At 37.6% G+C, this 23948-nt stretch overlaps 1 protein-coding gene across 3 annotated transcripts in view; it reads left to right on the top strand.

Annotated features, from left to right (window-relative positions):
* Window positions 1-23948, top strand: part of MIB1 (MIB E3 ubiquitin protein ligase 1) — a 56021-nt gene that overhangs the window by 2365 nt on the left and 29708 nt on the right. For 2 of the 3 annotated variants that reach the window (XR_009154063.1, XM_058174350.1), the window contains exons 2-11: window positions 3426-3597; window positions 3781-3910; window positions 8411-8515; window positions 10917-10983; window positions 12343-12547; window positions 14859-15042; window positions 17045-17189; window positions 19628-19761; window positions 20450-20557; window positions 21904-22101. Coding sequence is in view for 2 of the 3 variants with exons in the window: in XM_058174350.1 (XP_058030333.1) it covers window positions 3426-3597; window positions 3781-3910; window positions 8411-8515; window positions 10917-10983; window positions 12343-12547; window positions 14859-15042; window positions 17045-17189; window positions 19628-19761; window positions 20450-20557; window positions 21904-22101 (1448 nt within the window). In the remaining variant the exon portion in view is untranslated. The remainder of the gene's footprint in view (window positions 1-3425; window positions 3598-3780; window positions 3911-8410; window positions 8516-10916; window positions 10984-12342; window positions 12548-14858; window positions 15043-17044; window positions 17190-19627; window positions 19762-20449; window positions 20558-21903; window positions 22102-23948) is intronic. The other variant, XM_058174351.1, reaches the window with a different exon arrangement.

The following is a 23948-nucleotide window of genomic DNA, read 5'->3' as shown; positions in this document are numbered from 1 at the left end:
ATGTAGAGCATGTTTCAATAATCTAGATAAGAGGTCACAAGGGTGTGAGATACTACAGCATTCCGGTCCAAGGATAGGTGTAGTTGGCGCACATACTCTTGAAGGTGTGCAAAGACTCTGCTAACCATGGCTGCCATCTGCTGTTTGAGCAGGAACTATGAGTCTAGGACAGGGGTGACAAACTGGAGGCCCTCAGGCCGCATGTATCACGTGCAGGCCACGCCCACCGCAGCTCTGCAAATGGGAAAAATGTCGTAAAATATCACATGACAGCAACGTGATGTGGTGAGTTTGATACCCGTGGTCTGGGAGGATCCCCAGATTGCACAAAAGTTCTGTCGGGTAGTGCAGCCCCATCCAGAATTAAGGATGGAAGAACCTGTATGTAGATACAGGACTGTCCTTTTTATTTTCAAACAATTATCCATTGAAGGCAGCTTCATTTTTTATGATTAAGAGATACATGTTTGAAATTTCATTAAATTGGTGAACATAGAACTAGTGCTTAAACTCAGATGTGGGATGGAAAAAAAGACTGCATATAGCTTCTGTAGAAAACTTTTCATTTCATTAAACTGTACATTTTTAGAAATTGATTAGCAATATAATTAGAACTACTAGATACCAGATAAATTAGGTTCTATCATAATTAGGACTGGTGAGATTCACCCTCATACTTTCAGTTCCTTCATAGTCTCCCTTAAGATTTCAATATGCAAGAGGGGTGTTTACTATTGAAGTATCATGTTTGTATTAGTAAAATGAGAATTCCAGTTGCCCTTTAATTTAGAGGGTCTTATTTCCATGTAAGGGCACATAGAATCCTATATGAGTAGTCCTTGATTTACAGTCATTTGATAAGTAACGGTTCAAAGTTACAACAGTACTGAAAAAAGTGACTTATGGTCATTTTTCACACTTATAAACATTACAGCATCCCTGTGGTCACATGATCAAAATTCAGGCGCTTGGCAATTAGTATGTATTTATGATGGTTGCAGTGTACTGGGGTAATGTGCTCACCTTTTGGGACTTCTGACAAGCAAAAGATAATGGGGAAACCAGATTCACTTAATAATCATTTTTGTAATGTAACGACAGCTATGATACACTTAAACCTGGCAAGAGAGGTTGTAAAATGGGGCAAAATTCATTTAACTGTCTGACTTAGCAATGGAAATTTGGGGCTCGATTGTGGTTGTAAGTCAAGGACTGCTTGTTCCCTTGATCAAATATTTTATTTATAGCTTTTATGAACACAATTTTATATTTTATACTTTTTAATGGCACTATCTTTTTAAGTATAAATGATTATTAATACTCAATAGAAAATATAGAAGCTGGTGAATATCTGTGGTTTCATCTTTATTATGGGTCAGTGTTTTTAGAAATTAGGAGCTTCAGATTAATCTAATTTTCTAGAATAAAAATTTCCATAGACATCTAGAATGTTATGAATTCCAATCATTTAAATATTGTTTAATTGATGGCATTACTTATGCAAATCATTGTAATACTATATAGGAATTTGATTATAAAATTAGAATTATGTATTTGATACTAAGATAACCATATACATTCCTGTGTAACAATAATTTAAAATTTTAAGTGATTGATGGTAGACCAAGGAATTGCTCGTTTTTCTGCTCAACTTTCAGTTCCTTTCATTCCATGCATCTTTCATAGTATTGTAGGACTCCAAACTGAGCTCTTTTAAATTTGCTTTCTGGTGCAGAAATCAAGGAGGGAACCAAAATGTTCTCTGGCAATTTACGACAAGGATGTGTTATCTTGATCAGGGTGAAATGATTTCTTCACGTTAGAATAGCTTTAATTTAGGTTAGAAGGAAGAAGGGGGAAATCCTTTGATTCCTTACATTTAGTTCCTAAAGTTTCTGCCTGCTAGTCCTTATATTCATAATCACTTGTTCTATTAGTAACAACTTTATAAAATATAACCTCTGACAAACACTTGCTAGGTAAGCAGAAACAAATTGCTTGTAAATATAAATGTTCAATCCCACTAAATGTTACATTTAGTGTAACATTTAAGAAGAAGAAGAAAATATTCTTTGCATATTATCATAAGGTATTCTTTGTTATGTAATATTAAAAACATATATTAAAATTGCCAATTCTTTTGTTTGATCTAGTCAAAAATTGAAACTTGATGAAACATAATTTCCCATTTTATTGTTTGAGGCAATAAAAACATTTCCCAAAAAGTTAATTTAAATATGGACTTTGCACTGATATAATCTCTAAATTGGAATGTTGCCTTAAAAAACAACAACACATTCGTATGTTTTAAGTGGGAAAAAGTTTGAACTGTCTGTTGGCTTTATCATTTAAACACATATTGTATATATTGACTGAAATAAACTTCAAATGTTTTAGTTATTACAAAGTATGTTTATTATACAAACACATTTATTTCAATTTATATGACTGCCTATCTCAAATTCATTACTGTGGGCAGCTAGTAATATTAAAAGAAAACAGAAAAACTAAAAACACATAGCAGCCAGAGTAAAAACAAATTCACCAATCACAATTCAATATAACAAATGTAATGAGTCAGTGTTTCTATTGCTAGAAGATTATTACCTATTTGCTTAGAAGAGATTAACTGGAGGGAAAAATTTGGAAATTATGTCATTTGTCTTGAGATTAAAAATATATTAAATAGTAGGAAATGCCAGGCTAGTGCAATGATGCATTAGATTCAATAAACGTTTGTGTTTGGTAGGTGCAACTCTAAATTTTGAAATAGAAGGGAAAGCAATGTAATAATGATGGAAATCACTTAATCATGTTGAAGATTTCTTTTAACTTATTAATTGAGTTTGAGAAGAATTCAGATTCAAACAGCAAACTGACATAGCTGCCCTTTTAAGGATGCTGATCCTGTCTGTGACGTTGTTTGTTCTTTTTTCTTGTTGATTTCTTTCGTTGATTCCTAGTTCTATTATTTTGTGAGATTACAGTTTTGTTCTTTCTTTTTCTATACCATGAAGAGAAAAGCCCATTTAATTTACAATAACTATATTATTTTTTAAGATATAGTATCTAGAACCATGGTCTGTTTTTATAATGGATTTATATATAAATTTTAATGATAATACTGAAGTTTGGTCAGTTCTAATATATGAAGAGTAGTGAATTTGCCTTATCTGGCAGATTGGATTGTTTTTAATATGTAATTATATACCCAGTATCTTATATACATTCATATTTGATCATTTGACATAATTAGTACCTGAAGCTATTATGTGATTAAATTGAATAATGTGGGCATTATAGGGTGTGGTTTGAAAAGTAATTGAAATTATAATAGTATACTCAATGCCTAGACTCCAGTGTTTTTGTGTTTGCTTTCATATGTTCTGTTTAAAATACTATGTTAGTTCTATATCTATTTATAGGTATTAAACATGATGGGACTATGTGTGATACTTGTCGCCAGCAACCAATAATTGGTATTCGATGGAAATGTGCGGAATGTACAAATTATGATTTATGCACAGTATGTTATCATGGAGATAAACATCATCTAAGACACCGCTTTTACAGAATAACCACACCTGGAAGTGAAAGGTAACAAATATGATTAATTTTAGAACTATATTATTTAGAAAAATTCCTGCATCTAAAATGTTCATTAAACTGAAATGTACTATTTTACATTAAAACAAGTTTTAGATTTTGGCAACAAACATTTTTAAATAACTTATTTTTGATTAGGCATCTCTTTAACCTATCATCAATATTAAATTTTAGGGTATTACTGGAATCTCGCCGTAAATCAAAGAAAATTACTGCAAGAGGAATCTTTACAGGTGCCAGGGTGGTACGAGGAGTTGATTGGCAATGGGAAGATCAGGATGGTGGCAATGGACGCAGGGGCAAAGTAAGAGTTCAGAGTAACCATTACTGTTTCCTGGACAGTTCATGACTAGTGGCAGAATATGTTTATTATGTGTTCCTATTATTTCTTTGGATTTTCATTCTAACTAGCAGCCTTTATCTGTTCTCTATGCCTTTAAAATGTAAATATTGATATGTTTACTGACTCATCCTGGTGTGACTCATTGACACTGTACTAATACCGTACTATACTGAGGTGATGGTGTAATAAAATTATTTGGTGAACAGGTAGTAAAAATTCTTAATGCGTATGATAAAACCAGACTATAGTATATTTCTCAGAGGTGTTTTATGGCATAAAATTTGCTTGTCCATCTCAATTGCATCTGATAAATGATGACCTGTAATACTTCTTTCTTGATAAAGATGCTAATCAATCTTCCTCAGAGAACTTAATGACATAATGTTTAGTGCGGCATGTCAAACTCACGTCGTCACGGCAGCATCATGTGACGTATCGGGACTTTCCCCCCCGTCGTTAAACCAGGCATAGGCATGGCCAGTGAGTGGTGCATCCGGCCCGTGGGCTAGGAGTTTGACAGCCCTGGTTTAGTGGATTTCTTGAATATTATGGTTGGCTTATTTATCTTTGATTATGTAGTATAAATTTTTATCTATTACTTTTTAACTTATGAGCAGACTACTTGAAAAAACATGACCTCCAAAAAATACAACTCTTAGTTATTAAGTTTTGAGTGGGGCTTCATTACCTAAATCTTACTTAGGTACCTACATTACCTAAGTAAGAATATATAATACTAATAGAAAATATTGCGGCCTTAAAAAGAAGCAATAGTGATTATTGCTTTTAAAAAATAAGAGACCCTGAACCTTACTGACCTAAAGCTAGTTTGATTAGGCTTTGGCCTTGCAACCCATAAGTGGTTGTGGGTCACATTGCAGTCTTGTTTTTTGGCTACAGGATAGAAATTTATGTAACTACCCTGATGGATGACTGTTAGGGAATAGACAGAGTGCATTCCTGCTTTTTTTGTTTGATTACTATAGTGTTTGCTGATGTTATACAATGCGAGGTCCGTGGTGAATAAAGCCCCCCTGATTTCTGATCTTATTCAGGCGGGGGCCGCGGACCTTATGGGCATTACGGAAACCTGGTTGGGCACGGAAGGGGGGATTCCCCTAGTTGAGATGTGCCCACCAGGTTTCCGAGCATTCCACCAGCCGAGGGCCCAAGGTAGGGGTGGGGGGGTGGCGGTCGTTAAGGAAAGCCTGAAACCGAGGGAGACCACTGTACCTCAGATAGCTGGTTGTGAAACCCTCTGTGTGAAGTGGGGTCATAGGACTCAGGTGGGCTTGTTAATCACGTACCTGGCTCCTTGCTGCGTGACAACAGCCCTGCCCGAGCTGTTGGAGGTGCTTGCCGGGTTGGCGGTTGAGACCCCTAGACTGATGGTCATGGGAGATTTCAACTTGCCATCAACCGGCGTGGCATCTTCGGCGGCTCGGGAGTTCATGGCCTCCATGATGGCCATGGACCTGACTCAAGTAGTTGACGGCCCTACTCACATTGGGGGAGGCACACTAGATCTGATTTTTGTCTCAGGTCAGTGGCTGAATGATCTGGAACTAGGTGATTTAGTCGTTGAGCCTTTGTCATGGTCGGATCATTCTCTCCTTTGTCTGGACTTTCGGACCGCCACTCAACACCGCAGGGAGACGGGGCCAATGCGTTGGTTCCGTCCCAGGCGCCTGATGGACCCAGAGAGGTTCCTGACGGAGCTTGGGCTGTTTCCTGAGGATCTGGCCCGCGGCACGGCCGAAGAACTAGTTGCGGCCTGGGAACGGGCCGCAGCGGGGGCTTTGGACCGTGTCGTGCCTTTGCAGCCTCTGACCCGGCGCAGGTCTCAACCAGCTCCTTGGTTTTCTGAGGAGCTGAGGGAGATGAAGCGCTGGAAAAGATGCCTAGAGAGTGCCTGGAGGTCCAGCCGTTCGGAAGCTGACCGAACACTGGTTAGTTCATATATTCAGACCTACCTAGTGGCATTGAGGGAGGCTAAGCGTACGTACGTTTCCTCCCTTATTGCATTGGCAGATAACCGCCCGGCCGCCCTGTTTCGGGTGACCCGCTCTCTCCTGCAGCAGGAGGTGCGGGATGACCCCCTGCAGGGACATGCCGAGGATTTTAGTGTGTATCTGCATGTTAAAATCGCTCAGCTTCGGGACGGTTTAGACCAAAATTGGGTAGATTCAGGTGAAACGTCAGAGCCTCGTCTCGTTGAGACTGTTTGGGATGAATTTGATCCTGTGACTCCCGAGGAGGTGGACAGGTTGCTGGGAAGGCTGCATGCCACTACATGTTTATTGGACCCGTGTCCCTCTTGGTTGGTGCTGGCCACACAAGAGGTGACACGAGGCTGGCTCCAGGGAATTACTAATGCTTCTTCGTTGGAGGGGATTGTCCCTTCTGCCTTGAAAGAGGCGGTGGTGAGACCCCTCCTCAAGAAGCCTTCCCTGGACCCAGCCATTTTAGGTAATTACCGTCCTGCCTCCAACCTTCGCTTTGTGGTGAAGGTTGTAGAGAGTGTGGTGGCACGTCAGCTACCCCAGTTCCTGGATGAAACGGTCTATCTAGACCCGTTCCAGTCCGGTTTTCGGCCTGGATACAGCATGGAGACAGCTTTGGTCGCGTTGGTTGATGATCTCTGGAGGGCTCGGGACAGGGGTTATTCCTCTGATACCATCGACCGTGGTATCCTGCTGCGCCGGCTGGAGAGTTTGGGAGTGGGAGGCACCGTTTTTCGGTGGTTCTCCTCCTATCTCTCTGACCGGTCGCAGACAGTGTTGGCAGGAGGGCAGAGATCGACTATGAGGCGCCTCATGTGTGCCACAGGGGTCGATTCTCTCGCCCCTCCTGTTCAACATCTATATGAAGCCACTGGGTGAGATCATCAGTGGCTTTGGGGTGAGTTACCAACTGTACGCTGACGACCCGCAGCTGTACTTCTCCACCCCAGGCCACCCCAACGAAGCTGTCGAAGTGCTGTCCCAGTGTCTGGAAGCTGTACGGGTCTGGATGGGGAGAAACCGGCTCAAACTCAACCCCTCCAAGACGGAGTGGCTGTGGATGCCGGCATCCCGGCACAGTCAGCTACAATCATGGCTGACTGTTGGGGGCGAGTCATTGGCCCCGATGGAGAGGGTGTGCAACTTAGGCGTTCTCCTGGATGGACAGTTGTCTTTCGAAGAACATTTAACGACCGTCTCCAGGAGAGCTTTTTATCAGGTACGCCTGATCCGCCAGTTGCGCCCCTTTCTTGACCGGGATTCCTTATGCACAGTCACTCATGCTCTTGTTACCTCTCGCCTGGACTACTGCAATGCTCTCTACATGGGGCTCCCCTTGAGGAGCATCCGGAGACTCCAGTTAGTCCAGAACGCACCTGCGCAGGTGATAGAGGGAGCTTTTCGGAGCTCCCATATAACACCAATCCTGCGCAAGCTGCACTGGCTGCCTGTGGTCTTCCGGGTGCACTTCAAGGTGTTGGTTACCACCTTTAAAGCGCTCCATGGCTTAGGACCGGGTTACTTACGGGACCGCCTACTGCCACCGTTTGCCTCCCACCGACCCGTGCGCTCTCACAGAGAGGGGACTCCTTAGGGTGCCGTCAGCCAAGCAATGTCGGCTGGCGGCCCCCAAGGGAAGGGCCTTCTCTGTGGGGGCTCCTACACTATGGAAAGAACTTCCCCCTGGACTTCGACAACTTCCTGACCTTCGGACCTTTCGCCGCGAGCTTAAGACGTACCTATTTTTCCGTGTGGGACTGGCATAGAATTTTTAGATGTTTTTATGGGTTTTTAATTTTTAATTAGTTTTTTGGGATTTTAAATATATTTTAAATTTGGGCCAAATTTGAATAAGTTTTTTAGCTACTGTTTTATCTGTATTGTGTGTATTTGATTGTTGTTTTTATTTGGCTGTTCACCGCCCTGAGTCCTTCGGGAGAAGGGCAGTATACAAATTAAAATATTATTATTATTATTATTATTATTATTATTATTATTATTATTATTATTATTATTATTATTATTATTATTATTATTATTATTATTATTACCATAATATTCTTCTAATAGCTTGCCAGACAAGATTTGGGGCACCATGTTTAAGTGATTTGGGTCCTCTCTAAATGACCCAATACAAGGAATTGATGTGGAAAATGGGAGGGATGTCTCTGTTTTACCTGCTGGTCTTTGGAGAATTCCATTGGTCCCTCATATTTTTAATCATTGGTGCAAAGACATAGAATGTTATTCAAATGCTATTTTAATGGTTTTCTTTTTATAGTTCTTTGTTCTTTGTTTTTTTAAAATGATGGTTTGTATTGTAATTTATTAGCAGACTTTTTGGGTGTAACCAGTTCAGTGTTTTTAGAAAAATAAAGATTCTTGCCAATTGTGGGATAATCATGATTTTATTTTTTTTATTTTTGGTAGTAAACATGTATCCTTTTTATTTTTCTAGGTAACTGAAATCCAAGATTGGAGTGCATCAAGTCCACATAGTGCAGCATATGTTTTATGGGACAATGGAGCTAAAAACCTTTACAGAGTTGGCTTTGAGGGCATGGTAAGAAATAAAACAATACAAAGAACCGAAGTATTTCATGATGAAGTAATGACAGTGGCCTGTGCTGTGCTATTTTCTTTTGTGTTATCCTTCTGTCAGTTTGCATGCTGTTAGGCGCTTCATTGTTCCTACAGCTATAGGGATAACTAATGCGTATGCATAAGTCTGATTTCAGGCTAATTTTTAAGCTGGCTTCTGTCTCTGTATCTATAATATTTCCTGTTTTAAATAGGTGACATTTCTATAAAATAAAGATACCTTTAATAGTAGAGATTGCTGTAAAACAGTTCTGTGTTTATTTTTAAGTAGTCAATTATTTGGATTATTCATGAAACAATGCATTATGGTCATTAATTTTTTTGCTTGAGTAATTTTGGTTTCAGTGATGCTAGGGCTACAACTAACATTTTCTTTTGCTTTATTTCACATGTACATTATTTCTGCAATCATTATATAACATGAATATACTTGTTAATGGGCATTTTTAGCATTAGTAAAATTATTCATTTCTTATGAAAATTTCTTATGATTTAATTGGAGTTTGTTGTATTTATGCAAGTTGATACCCTAATCAAGATGCAAGAACCTCCCGTTTTCTGTTTGGTAATAAAATAGTGTGATGCAAATGTTGGGAGAAGTGTACTTTGTTCAGAATTACGGATTAGTATAATAAGCTTTTATCATCATTTTAGTCTTGCAACACAAACAGCATAATCAGCCAAGGTGCTTCATTGATTTTAAAATCACTTTTTGAAAAGTTTTACATTTAAAATTCATGGTGTTGCATGTTCAAACATAACTATAGTTTACTTGTCAAAAATAGCTTGCTGAGTTCCATGCATGTACATGCTTTCCTCCCATGCTTTGATTTTTTTATTTGTTCTTGTTACCAAATTGCAGGGTGCAAGTGTGCAAATCCAGAGGTTCTGTCTTGTATGGTATAGTTATGAATTTTGGAAGTACCAGTTACTGGTTTTTAAGATTGTTGTATTTATATTATTCAAAAGAGAAGACATTGTTCTTTGCATCTTGCATATGCCACTTTACATTTCTGGGACTTTTGTCTCTTGATAAAAAAGAAACAGTTCTTTGTAGCAGCATGTGGTTGGAGTATACACCACCTGTCCCTTTGCTCCCTGAATTGCAGTTGATACAAATTAAAACTCAGCTTTTTTCCTGTTTGCTTCCCACTTTAGTGTATGTGCCTTGTATGACCTTTGTCCAATGGGTATTGCTTCAGAGATAGAACCAGATATCTGTATTTGGATTAGGCATGGCCAGAACAATTAGACAAGAGGAAAATTAGAATTTGTTGCTAGGTATATTAGCTAGAGATATTCTTTAGATTATTTATTTATTTATTTATTTATTTATTTATTTATTTATTTATGCATGCATGCATGCATGCATGCATGCATGCCACCCATCTTCCCTACAAGATTACCTGTATGTACACTGTAAGCTTGCAAGACTGTCTTATTTTATGCATTTTTATTTGACTTTGCAAATACACAAGTTCTCAAATGTTTGGGGAAACTGATTCAGGATTATCACTGATTTTATAACAGACGAATGTGCCTAAGTCAAACAAGGCTTTCTATTTGTTGAATGTATACAGAGAAGGAATTTGGTATGATTAAAATCAGAAAGAAATAAAATTTTTGATAATCATAATAGCAATAGCAAACAATGGCAGTTAGACTTAGTTAGACTTATATACCCTTCACAGTTCTTTACAGCCCTCTCTAAGCGGTTTACAGTGTCAGCATATTGCCCCCAACAATCCGGGTCCTCATTTTACCGACCTCGGAAGGATGGAAAGCTGAGTCAGCCTTGAGCCGGTGAGACTCGAACTGCTGGTGGCCAGCAATCAGCAGAAGTAGCCTGCGGTACTGCATTCTAACAACTGCGCCACCACAGCTCATATGGCTATATCCCAAGTTATAATTGCAAGGCTTGAGAATTAATTTAAAATGGTCCTTTTCCAAATAGTTTGTACAGATTTACTACGGAATAAATGGCAGAATTTCCTAATTTTTTTTTGTTTGCCCTGAACTGTAGATCAAATAGGGCAAAGGTTATGCTACAATTCCTTACACATTTACTGGTAATAAGCTTCACTTACATCTGAAGAAACATACTGTGATTTTTCAGTATCCAGAATTTTAATAGTGAAGTATGAATGCCCACTTAAAACCAGAGTCTAATTACTAGATAGTATTTACAGTTTAGAATACTCTAAACATCTAACATCTATAGGGAAGTATCAGTCTGCTGTTTCTTTATGAATTATTGAAAGCTTTAAAAATATCATTTATCAAGTCATAATAAATATCTTAATCTTATGATGCATATATTGGTTCAGAGTTAAATCCTCTGTATGAATTTTTATTTCTTCTAGTCAGACCTTAAATGTGTCCAGGATTCAAAAGGAGGATCCTTCTATCGAGACCACTGCCCTGTGCTTGGTAAGATACAGAATCTGAATTCTGATACTCGGTGCATAAAGCTAAAGGGATATATGTGTAGGCAATTTAACAGATGATCGATGACATTAATGACAGTGGTTATAAGAAAAATGGCTCCTTATGTAAGAAACCATAACTCTTGGAGGTAAATGCATAAGTGAGTATTGTTTATTGGGATTCACAAATATAATGATCGTCGGACTCCCTGCCAAGGAATGCAGAAGAGTAAGGCTGCAAATTAAATGTCCTCTGAAATGATATATAAGAATTAGAAAGGCAATATTTCATACAGCCAGAATCTAGCATCTGATGAGAAGGTAGGGTAATCTTAGCTATGGACTTATTTGGAGCAGCTAAATTTTACTTCTTTAAAGTGATTCCAAGTCTGCCCTTTCTACTGATGCTCGTACCTCCTAACAAAAAGTGTCTGTTCTTATGCCACTATATTAATTTCTTTCATACTGAGAAAAAGAGAAGAACCTGATTATCTGTGTCTTTCCCCTCCAGGTCATCAGGCAGATTTAGTTTGTCTTCTTTCACTGTAGAATTCAGAATCCTTTAGAGCAGGGGAGTCAAACTGGATTTCTTTGAAACATTGTAGTTCTCCATGAGCCAGCTGGGGGGAGGGAGTGCAGGGGAGACAGGATGGATGCCTCCTGCAGCACCCTGCTGGCCAAAACGGGGGGCATGGAGGCCCTTCAAGGGCGCCGCCTGGCCCTTTTTCAGCCTCCCTGGCCTCCAGCAGCACCCTGCCAGCTAAAACAGGGTGCATGGAGACCCTGCAAGGTCCCCATGTAGCCCATTTTCGACTTGAATGGCCTCCAGCAGTACTCTGCAGGCCAAAAATGGCCCGTGTGGAGGAGGCCCTGTGAGGCCTCCAAGCGGCCCTTTTTTGGCTGGCAGAGTGCTGCAGGAGGCTGTGGAGGCTGAAAACGGGCTGTGCGAAGGCCACACGCAGTCCCCCTGTGGCCCATTTTGGCCGGCAGAGGTACTGCAGGCCAGTCCTTTGATATTTCCAGGCCGGCTCTGTGGGCCAGATTTAATAACCCCACAGGCCAGATCCGGCCCATGGGCCTTGAGTTTGACACCCCTGCTTTAGAGCAATTGTATGCAAAGATAGAACATTATGTGTTGTCCAAAGAACATTTTACTTATTTATCGTATTTTTCCAGACTATAATCGATTAAGTTTGTTAAATGAAGTAATACTATTCCCTGATTTCACTTTTAGTTATGTACTGCTGCTATATTTGTACATTACTGAGATTAGACTGCTAAAATAGCAATGTATCCTTTTATATGATTATGAATTATGTGTTTATTTATGGATGAAATTTCCAAAACAAATTCTTAACTTTAGGAGAACAGAATGGCAACCGAAATCCTGGTGGTTTACAGATTGGTGATCTAGTGAACATTGATCTTGACTTAGAAATTGTTCAGTCATTGCAACATGGGCATGGAGGATGGACTGATGGAATGTTTGAAACCTTAACAACTACTGGCACAGTTTGTGGAATAGATGAAGACCATGATATTGTTGTACAATATCCAAGTGGGAATAGGTATATTAATTTGTTTTTTTTTAAGCAAATCATTCTTATTATGTAAGTGTTTAATTAATGTTTTATAATTATTGTGTCATACAAGATCTCTAAATAAGAATGGAAATACTAATTCATATTGATGATGTGACTTCCAGGTATATGCCACGAGCTTTACTTTATATTCATTGCCCTGTATAGCAGGAGTGTCAAACTGGAGGCTTGCGGGCCAGATGCATCATGCACAGGCCCACCCCATCTCCGCAAAGACAAAAAATGTTGTGATACGTCATGTGATGCAATTGAGTTTGACCTCTGTGCTGTATAGTATTACTAGGAAATCTTTCCACCAATTAATAGCAGCGTAAAAAATCTATATTCCATGAGTAATCTGCATTACTTTTGTTATAAATACATCAAAATACTATAACAAATAAGAATGGGACACATTCAACATTTATTTCTTTTGATATGTTTTATGCACAAATTAGATCCTTTAAATAACCCCCTCAAATTGATTTTTCAGGAATATAATAATTAATATAGCACAGAAATACCTTTAGATTCTCCACTCTGCATTCTGTGTCATTTGTCCATTTCTTATGTCTTGCAACAAAATTGTAATTATTAATAGCATCTTCATTAGTTTTGCTTTATATATACAATAAGGATTATTTCTATTTTTGAAAGCTTTGTACATTTGCTGTTTACCTTGACTAGAGAAGTATCACTTTAAAACATTTAGTTTAGAACCTCTTTAACAGTATGATAAAGTAAGGCTGGTTTTACTCTAAGAGCACTACTTAACCAACAGTTCAAATTGGAATAGTATTTTCATCCCTTTCCAAATACTTTTGTAAAGAAAGCTACCCAACTCCCAATTGTCTTTAAGAATATTTGATCTATTTCTGTTTCCTGCTATAGTCTTACAGCACTTTCATAGCTTCAGCCTGAAAATCTGTGCAGTTCCTTAATCTATAGGTACACAAAGACTTTCCAAGGGAAACTGTCAGCAGCAGTATTGTTAATTCTTTGTACAGTTAATTCTCCTCCCTCTAGTCATAAACAAGTTTTTATTGAGATCATACTACATATAACAAGGAAACATTTTTCTAGACCCTTAGACAATTTTTGCTTTGAGTACTTAAAAATCTGATTTATGACTACATTACTAGTACAAAACTGCTCATATACTTAACAATATACGAGAAGTTTTATTTTTCAAATATCAGACTAAATTGAAAGCATGCTGAATCAAATCAGAGGTTTATCCAGCATTCTGTTTTCTGTAGTGGCTAAATAGATGCCTGTGAGTTGTCTGATGCCATTGAATGATATAATTACTTCTTTGTTGTTGTGTTTTTCTTAAAAACCTTTCCCATTTAGCTTTAAAGGATGACCTTGGTTTCCAGTATTGTGAGAAAAAGTATTTTTTTTTCTTTCTGACTTTCTTCACAAGGTATTATAATAATTTGCTTAATTCCCACATTTCGAATGTTTCATCCAAGGGAAGATCTTTAGTGTCTTGGTCATGGAGTTGGAAGGAGCCGTTTAGACCCCTGATTTCAATCTCCTGCTTCATGCAGAAATCCAAATTAATCTTCTATTTAAACACATCTAGTGAAGAAAAGTCTATCATCCTTCTGTACAATTAGTTTGTTAAATTGCTCTCATTCTAAAAACATTTGATTTGACCTTTCTTTTCTGTGCATTTTGTGATACCGTGATATTGGCAGTCATACATTTTAAAATCCTTTTCTTAATTATTGTTAGATGAGATCTGCAAAATGTTTTCAGTAGGGACACTTTTTTGAGTTCCGACAATTGTTTCAAATTTAAAACAATTCACTCTGAACTCATAGCAAACTTTACCAGAACTGTTCCAACTTGAAACAGAGTAAGCTTCAAACAGCTCTGGTATGGTCAAAATAAATTAGTTAAGTTTCTTTTTAAGTTGGAAAAGACTACATTGAATTCTAAGAATATCTCTAATACTTAACATGAATTTATCTTTTTTCACAGTTGTCACACATTGAGTCAGTTGTTTTCCTAGTTATGTTTTACAGCTTAAAATCCCTTTGCTAGTCAGTCATTACAATCTAAGATGCTATTTTATGTCTGTATACATTCTGTATAATGATATTCACTAGTGTATCAGCAGGTCTACTTAGAATAAACCTTAATGTAACTGGTTTGTAAATTACTGGATTGCCATTAAATTATTTGATTTAAAAAAAACTGGGGGCAAAACTGAGCAATAGTGAACTATGCAGTTATGCTTTCATAAAACTATAAAATCATCTGCCATAATAATGTTATCTTTACTTTTTAGATGGACCTTTAACCCTGCTGTTCTTACTAAAGCCAATGTTGTCCGAAGTGGAGATGGTGTGCAAGGTGCTGAAGGTGGTGCTTCACAATTTCAAGTGGGTGATCTTGTCCAAGTTTGTTATGACTTAGAAAGAATTAAGTTGCTTCAAAGGGGACATGGTGAATGGGCTGAAGCAATGCTTCCTGTAAGTTTATATAAATATATTTGTTGTTATGTAATTTGAAATTAAAATGTGGATAAGTTTATTTCAGGACTGAAGTGAAATCCTTCAATGAATGACAGTGAAATTTTAGAAAAATATGTAAATTATGTCCATTGGAGATAGGTCTCTCTTTCTGAATAAATCCTATTGATAATCAGGTATAATGAATGAATCAATAGGGAGGAAATGACTTTCTGCTTGGGTAATTTATTCCAGCAGTTACCATTATGACACATTAACAATACCCTGTTTCCCTGAAAATAAGACCTATCCTGAAAATAAGACCTAGCATGTTTTTATGTGTGCACCTAATATAAGACCTACCCCCAAAATAAGCCCCACTTAACATAGTGCGCAGCCACCCGGCCACCCATTATTTCTGGTTGCTCACAGTGCCGTGGACACGGGGTGGTGGTGGAGCTGTCCCACACACCCCGCACCAGCTTACCTCAGGGCCCCTGCAACCAGGCCATCCACACCCCTCATGGTGACAGCACGAGAAACCATGTGCAGCAGGAGCTCACATGGCTGCCAGCCCACTTTTTCTGCTTGCTCAGGGCCACAATGGAGCAGGAGAACAAGCGGTGTGTCGATGCCACGGCTGCGAGGCAAGGCAGGTATCTGGGCGTGGCCGAGCTGTGAGGGCCCTGAGATAAGCCAGTGCAGGGTGCATAGGGCAACTCCATCCCCCCCGCCTCGTGGCAGTAGCACTTGTATACTACATGGCCTTCTGCTGTGCTGCGAACAAGCAGAAAAAAAGGGCCTCCTGTACATTGGGGGAGGGGAAATAAAACACCCCCGAAAATAAACTCTAGTGTTTCTTTTGGGCCTCAAGAAAATAAGAGCCGGTCTTATTTTCAGGAAAAAATGGGTAGTTATGAACTTGGAATGAAGTTTGATGGAAATATTAAGTCTACCTATTTTTTAAGCATTATTGAGTATTGACTATGAATATTATTGAATATGAATCACAGGTAGTCCTCAACTTAAAACCATTCGTTTAGTGACCGTTCAAAGTTTCAATGGCTTTGAAAAAAATGACTTATGACTGTTTTTCACACTTACAACCATTGTAATATTCCAGTGGTCAGGTGATCAGAATTTGGATGCTTGGCAACTAGTTCATATTTATGATAGTTTGCTGTGTCTCAGGGTCATGTGATGATCTTTTGCAATCTTCTGACAAGCAAAGTCAATGGGGAAGCCAGATTCAATTAACAACCATGTTACTAATTTAACTGCAATGGTTTACTTAACAACTGGCAAAAAAGATTGTAAAATGGGGCAGAATTCACTGTCTTGCTTAGCAGCATAAATTTGGGGCTTAATTGTGGCCGTAGGTTGAGGACTATCTATATAACATTCATTCTCTCAACTATATCTTGTTTTATCTTCTAGGATTAGACATTTGTACAATCTTAAAAATGGATTTTTAGTATCCTAAAAATGTGCAAATAATCTGGTAGAACAGATTTCCCCAACTTTCTGGCTTTCTGGACCGGCGGGGGGGAGGGAATGGTTCGTGCAAGCAGCCAGAAAGTGCACACAGCTCCATTTGCCCAGGCGGTACACACGTGCCACACACAAATGGAGTGCGCGCACAGTACTTGCCTGTTGTTCACGCAAGTGAGGATGTACACGCGCATGGGCTTACTGGCTGTTTCCATTAGCCCAGTTGCAAACCCCTCTCGGCCCATTAGTGGGCTGTGACCCACAGGTTGGGGAATTCTGCAGTAGAAGATCACTTATAAAGTGAGTTGGATTATTTTATTACGGAACTTATTGAAAATAATAAAAATATTTTATTGAAATGATAATAGAAATGAGCTTATTTTTTTTACATACCAATGATTGATCTGCAGTCATTCATTATTAGGTCAACATTCGAAGAACTTTATTGGAATATAGAATAAGATATCCATATAAAATGGTGATTTTATAAATAAAATAATATTATAAATAATATTAATTTTCTTTAATCTAGACCCTAGGTAAAGTTGGAAGAGTCCAGCAGATCTACTCGGATAGTGACTTAAAAGTAGAGGTTTGTGGAACGTCTTGGACATATAATCCTGCTGCTGTGTCAAAGGTAGCATCAGCAGGATCAGCTATAAGCAATGCATCTGGTGGTAAGTTAGAAGCTAACGAATACTAAAGAAACTGAAATTTTGAAGTCAGCTATGTTGCTTAATTTTAAATTTTTGTTGCTGTCTTTTAAGAGCACTTTCATTTAGAATAGTTCTAAAATACAGTAAGCTGCCTACTCTTGAATATTTTGTTAGATACATGAATTATGATTTTATTTATTTATTTAACCAGTTGACATGACCTCCTGACTCATAAATTGCAGCCTTGCTCAACTAACAGATAATTAAATATGGAACAAAAGGAACCAATGAACATAAAAACCACAAAACCGCAAACACAGTACAACTCATCAGAGGCCAATTGCAGTATGTTCTCATTCCAAAGCCAGTTACCTGAATGGGCTTGTTTCCCGATCTGCAGAGAAAAAAACAGGCTATTATTACAGAAGGGCGACACATTCTGTCTTCTGTCCATTTGGCTCCATCAGTTTTTATTCAACAACTTTATTCCTACCGTACAATAATTGTTCAAAAGATAAAATGTTTAAGTTTTATTATTCCTACCTTTTGTTTGCTATTTTCATTTTTATTCTTCACAGCTTTCTGTAACTTTATTTTCCACACTCCCCTAGCAATATTATATTAATTGTTTGTCGCATAGTCAGCTAGATGTTTATTTATTTATTTTATTTATTCCAATTTTTATACCGCCCTCCACCTATCAAGTCCTTCCAAAGGACTAGGATAAGCAAATGTTAATGTTTGATATTGTGAATGGTATTGTCACAGGATGTAAACTGTTCTGAGTAAAGCTGCCTTTTGCAATTGACTGATGGTGAATTTGTTAAAGCTGAAGATGTTCAAGTAGTGCTCCATTTGTTTTAGGATTGCATCCAAGGTGCCTATTACTATTGGTACTACCTTTGCTTTCTTTTGCCATAGTTGTTTTTATCTAATTGCAGATCTTTGTATTTTGTTATCTTCTGTAGTTCTTTCTCTTCTGTCTCCAGATACTGCCACGTCTACTATCCAGATTTTTTTTTGTCTTTCTTATCAATAGTTATTAAGTCTGGGGTGTTATGTGGCAGGTCCCTGTCTGTTTGAATTCTAAAGTTCTAAAGTAAAGAGCAATTTAGCTTCATTTTCTATAACTTTCTCTGTTTTATGATCCCATCAGTTCTTGCTTGTCTAGAAATGGTATTTCTTACAAATCTTCCAATGCATCTTGTTGCCATTTTGTCATGCTGTTGTTTGTAGTCAGTCTGTGAAGTCGTCTTATAGCAGGTAACCAGGTGATCCATTGTTTCTTCAGCTTCTTTGCAGAATTGGCTCTTGCTGTCTTCTCAATTCTGGGTTTGTATGCATTTGTTCTTAAGGCTTGGTCTTGTACAGCTAGAATTAGCTCCTCCGTCTCTTTTTTCAATTTTTCTGCTCTTAGCTATTGCCAGGTGTTGTTACTATCTGCTTTGCCTGCTATTTTTTTTAATGAATTGGCCATGTAAAATACTTTGTCTTCCCATATCTTTTTTCTGTTCTTCATTTAGTCTTTCTTGTAGTTTGGTCTTATGTCCTTGAGATATTCTTCCAATGCTCTTTTTTCTTCTTTAACAACCTGATGTATTTGCAACATCCCATGTTTACCTATTTTGCTTGGTAAATAGAATCTGTCAATATCACTACAAGCATGTAGGGCATGATTTATTGTCATTATTTTTTGGGTCTTCTTTTCTAAAGTTTGGACTTCAAGATCTTGTTCACTCTCTTGATGTATTTACTTCTAACCTTTTTCTGGACTTAGTATGCTTGTTGGGATCAGCTTGATGTTAATTTCTATAGGACATTTTGGTTCCTTCAGTTTTCATTACTTTTTGACATTTTAATGGTGAGCATAGCACATTTGTCAAGTCCAAAATCCATTTCAATATCTTGGATGTATATATGGACAGTGTGGAGCACTACTCTAATTATAATGGTTCATTGCATAAGTCACCCAGATGTTCAGACTGGATTTGGTATTTTTGCTGCAAGATGTAAGCTGTTCCAAGTAAAGCTGCTTTTGCAATTGACTGATGGTGAATTTGTCAATACTGATGGTATTCAAGTGGTGCTCCAATTGTCTATTACTATTGGTACTACCTTTACTTTCTATTGCTCCTGTTGCAGGTCTTTGTATTTTGTTATTGTTTCCTGCAACAGGAATAACTTTCTAACCTTCATTATCTAGCAGATGATAAATAACAATTAAGCTTGCTCTTAGTAGACTCATGAATATCTACTCCATCGTAATGTTTCCATTGTAGAAAATGCTAGTATGCAGTCATGATCTAGGCAAGGAGCAAATGTTAAAGCAACTTTAAATAATAGTGGAATATTGATTGTTTGTTACATGTGTATTAAATAAAAATACTTCGTGTAAATGCAACACTACATTCAGATGCTATACACCTGGTAATATTAATTGTTTCATTTAATATTCACAGAGAGATTGTCCCAGTTACTGAAGAAATTATTTGAAACTCAAGAATCTGGGGATCTTAATGAGGAGCTGGTTAAAGCAGCTGCAAATGGAGATGTAGCAAAAGTGGAAGATTTGCTTAAAAGACCTGATGTGGATGTGAGTATTAAATTATATAATTCCTAATAAGGGGAATTAAGAGTTTCTGATTAACAATTAGAGGTTCTTGGAAAGATAAACATTTTGTAATCAAAATAAAGATAGACTTTCACAATCTTTACTGTTGCAAATAGGAAGTTAATTGTGCTTAAAAATAGGAAGACTTACCCACTTTAACATTTGGTTTATTGCTTTTTGAATGCACTGTTTTGCTTCAAATATTTCAAAAATTAGCCTCCTAAGATGTTTATATTATGGACATTACATAATGTCCTCTAAGTAATTATTTTGCTTTGGAGTGATATAAAGTTGGGGGGGGGAAGAAATTAATCCAATCTTCTCAAGTTACCCTCAACTTGCCACTGAGATCATTTTTTTCCAATTTAGTTTTTTAAAACTAATATTTTAATACTTCATGTGTTCGTATTCCTCCTTTCTTTCATAATTTATGGCAGTATGCATAAATCTAAAATATTTTACTAGATCTAAGATACGTTTCCTCCATTATTATACTTAGTAAATTAAAGATAATTTGGAAGGACTATTGATCAGATCTTGAAAAGGTATTTTTTACAATGTAAGTATGTTGTCTTTTAACTGTTTCTTCTTGACATTATACTGCTGTTAATGAGCATGGCTATATTATTAATGTCTCATTTTAAACTTTGATTTTATTAATATATTTTAGGTGAATGGACAATGCGCTGGACACACTGCTATGCAAGCTGCAAGTCAAAATGGACATGTTGACATTTTGAAATTGCTTCTGAAACAGAACGTCGATGTAGAAGCAGAGGTATCTGAAAGCTTAATGTTTAACAATATTTAGTAAAATGTATTTATTATACATTATTGCTTAAAAGACCTGATGTGGATGTGAGTATTCAATTATATAATTCCTAATAAGGGGAATAAGGGGCCGGGATAGCTCAGGCAATAGAGAAGCCTGTTATTAGAACACAAAGCCTGCAATTACTGCAGGTTCGAGCCCGGCCCAAGGTTGACTCAGCCTTCCACCCTTTATAAGGTAGGTAAAATGAGGACCCAGATTGTTGGGGGGGCAATAAGTTGACTTTGTAAAAAATATACAAATAGAATGAGACTATTGCCTTATACATTGTAAGCCGCCCTGAGTCTTCGGAGAAGGGCGGGGTATAAATGTAAACAAAAAAAATATATAAATATCTGTATTATATTTTAAAATATTAGTTAAATATTTTAAAATATAAAATTGCCTAATATTGTTATAGATCATTGTTTGTAAGATAATATTTCTTTTATTGCTAGTTACATAATTATTTAACTAGCTTATTGAATGACCCTTTCATTTTATTTAATTTGGTAATAGCCAATGGCCTTATTTTAGGGTTATTTAAGAAGTTCACACTTTTAAAAAGAAAATCATTCCCTCGTATAAAATAAAGTCAGGACAATAAAATGCAGGTATACTCATTCAACTAGATAACCAATTAACTATGGTTATTTGAACCAATTATGCTGAATTAAGATTAATCAATATTTCCTATAAAAGGGAAGAAACTTGGAATTTACAGATTACAGTACTGCTGTACCATGGATGGCTCATTGCACTAGAAATTGAGTTATTGAGTAGGTTGAAGGTTGCATCCAGGAAGTATCAGAAGTTATTAATACAGCAGTTCATAAGTAAAGTTCCTCTCTTATAAACAATTGGCTATGACTTGTAATTAATATTTAACAGCAAAATAAGTTGCTAGGAGCCATGGTGGTGCAGTAGCCATGGTGGTGCAGTGGTTAGAATGCACTATTGCAGTCTAATTCAGTTCACTGCCAGGAGTTTGATCCTCACCATCTCAAGGTTGACTCAACCTTCCATCCTTCCGAGGTCAGTAAAATGAGGACCCAGATTGTTGGGGGCAATATGCTGACTCTGTAAACCGCTTACAGAGTAAAGCACTATGAAGCGTTATACAAGTCTAAGTGCTATTGTTATTGCTATTTTATATGTTAATTCTGACTCAATGTGAAGTAGAACTATACACACACATCTACTATTGATGCTTTATATCATTGCATCTTTTTATTAACTATATACAACAATTTAAAAGTCTCCCATTAAATTGTAGAACAAAAATATTATGCAGCTGAATTTTAATTATTTAGGACAAAGATGGAGACAGGGCTGTTCATCATGCAGCCTTTGGTGATGAAGGAGCTGTGATAGAAGTTTTACATAGAGGCAGTGCAGATCTCAATGCTCGCAATAAGCGTAGACAGACACCACTTCATATTGCTGTGAATAAAGGTCATCTCCAAGTTGTGAAGACATTACTGGACTTTGGTTGCCATCCTAGTCTCCAGGTAATTTAACTTGCTGTTTACTTTTTATTTATTATGAACTCAATTTGAGCATTTTTTCATACGTACGTAACTTTGAAATATTAAATAGGGTTAGCCTCCAAGTAATAATTTGGAGTGTAACATCAGAACATGGTAAGTTTCAGCTTTCCATCCTTCTTATCAGGATGTACGGAAGCGTTGAAGATACTGAAGGTGATGGTAGATTGGATGTGATGTAGATGAATAAACTAAGAGCAGTGCTTTTGGTTTCTATAAAATCTGAGAAACAATTATTTCTTAATAGAAAAGTACACCATTGTAAACAGGAATTCTTTTGTGGTCCTTTAGTTTTGTGACACTGCTGGCCTGTTTCCGTTTTACCTGCTTTTGCTATCACCCAAACATGGTGATGACTATTTATGTAGATGTTTGTCAAGAGGAACTGGAGAAATTAATAAAAGAATAGGGTGTCTAGCTAAATATGCTGTTGGCTAAATTCAGGAAAGCTCTTATTACATTCTTATATCAGGATATTTCTTTTTAAATGAACTTTGCTGGGTTTTCTGATGCATAGATGGGGGAGATTTATTTAGTTAAAATGTCTATTGCTATAAAAAATTATTGTGCTATATGTTAATTAATTTGATTTTTTACATTGTTTTTTATTAGGATACTAAAGTGGCATTTTTCTTTCTATTCGAAAAGCAGCATCAAATGAACTTTCTCTGAGATTGCTTTCAAGACATTATCTGTTTTCTTATTGCATTAATAGATCATACTCATGAATATTTTCTGTAGGTGTTCTGTCTGATAGATTCTGTGCTTGAGGCTAACTCTAGAGTTTATGGCCTGAAACAGTAGCCTTTCCCCTTCTATTGGGATCATTTGCCAGAAATATGCTTCATCAACATTCCATATCAATCTTAGCTAATATAGTCAATGATAAAAGGTATATTAAATCACTTATATTTTAAGATATTTTTACTGAGTAAGCTTAAAATATTTTAGGGCAATTCTTTTCCTGCATCTGTAATGTATCTCTGTGCTTAGGGGAAACAGCATTTTATTGATGCCTTTCATTGTATAAGGCATCTTAACATTTACACAGAGGATGCTGTTACATTGTGCTAATTTAAGATCAAGTCAATTCAAAATTATACAGATGTTTTCTGTCCAAACATTAATTTTTTCATATCTAGCTATTTTTTTCTTGAAGTTTGATAGGTAGATAGGGACAGTGGTGGGCTCCAAATTTTTTAGCAACTTGTTCTCTGTCCTAATGACTGGGTGGGCATTGCTGGGTGGGTCATGTGACTGAGTGGGTGTGGCCAACTCTACATCACTTGTACGGGTGGTACTTGTATGGGACAGGCAGGGTTGGGGAGGGAATCCAGGGGTCTCCGGTGGGAGTGGGAGGAAAGAAAGATCCAACCAGTTTGTGTGTGTGTGTGTGTGAGAGAGAGAGAGAGAGAGAGAGAGAGAGAGAGAGACTGCATCAAGTTAGATTGAGAAAGCTGGCTGCAAGAGGAAGAGAAGCTAGGTAAGCTGGACCCAGACTCTTCCCGGGTCCCTTCATCCAGAAGCAGCAATCTCGCACTCTCCTTCTCTGCTAGCCCCCTTCTTCGCACAGGATCGCCCATGCGGTCGAGGGAGAAGGAAGCAGCAGTGGCTGATAGCTTTGAGGAGAGAGTGCCACACAGAAACGCCTCCCCCTTCTCCCTCTCCTACTCTGTTGCTGGGTGATCCCGTGTGAAGAAGGGGGCTAACAGAGAGGGGAAGAGTGCGAGGTTGCTGCTTCTGGGGACAAAGGGGGGGGGGACATGTCTGGGTTCGGGTCACCCGGCTTTTCTTCCTGTCGCAGCCAGCTT

Source organism: Ahaetulla prasina, chromosome 3 (genome assembly GCF_028640845.1).
Source record: "Ahaetulla prasina isolate Xishuangbanna chromosome 3, ASM2864084v1, whole genome shotgun sequence".
Lineage (NCBI taxonomy): Eukaryota > Metazoa > Chordata > Lepidosauria > Squamata > Colubridae > Ahaetulla > Ahaetulla prasina.
Note: the sequence above shows the minus strand (reverse complement) of the source record. Positions and strands in the feature narration are given on the sequence as shown.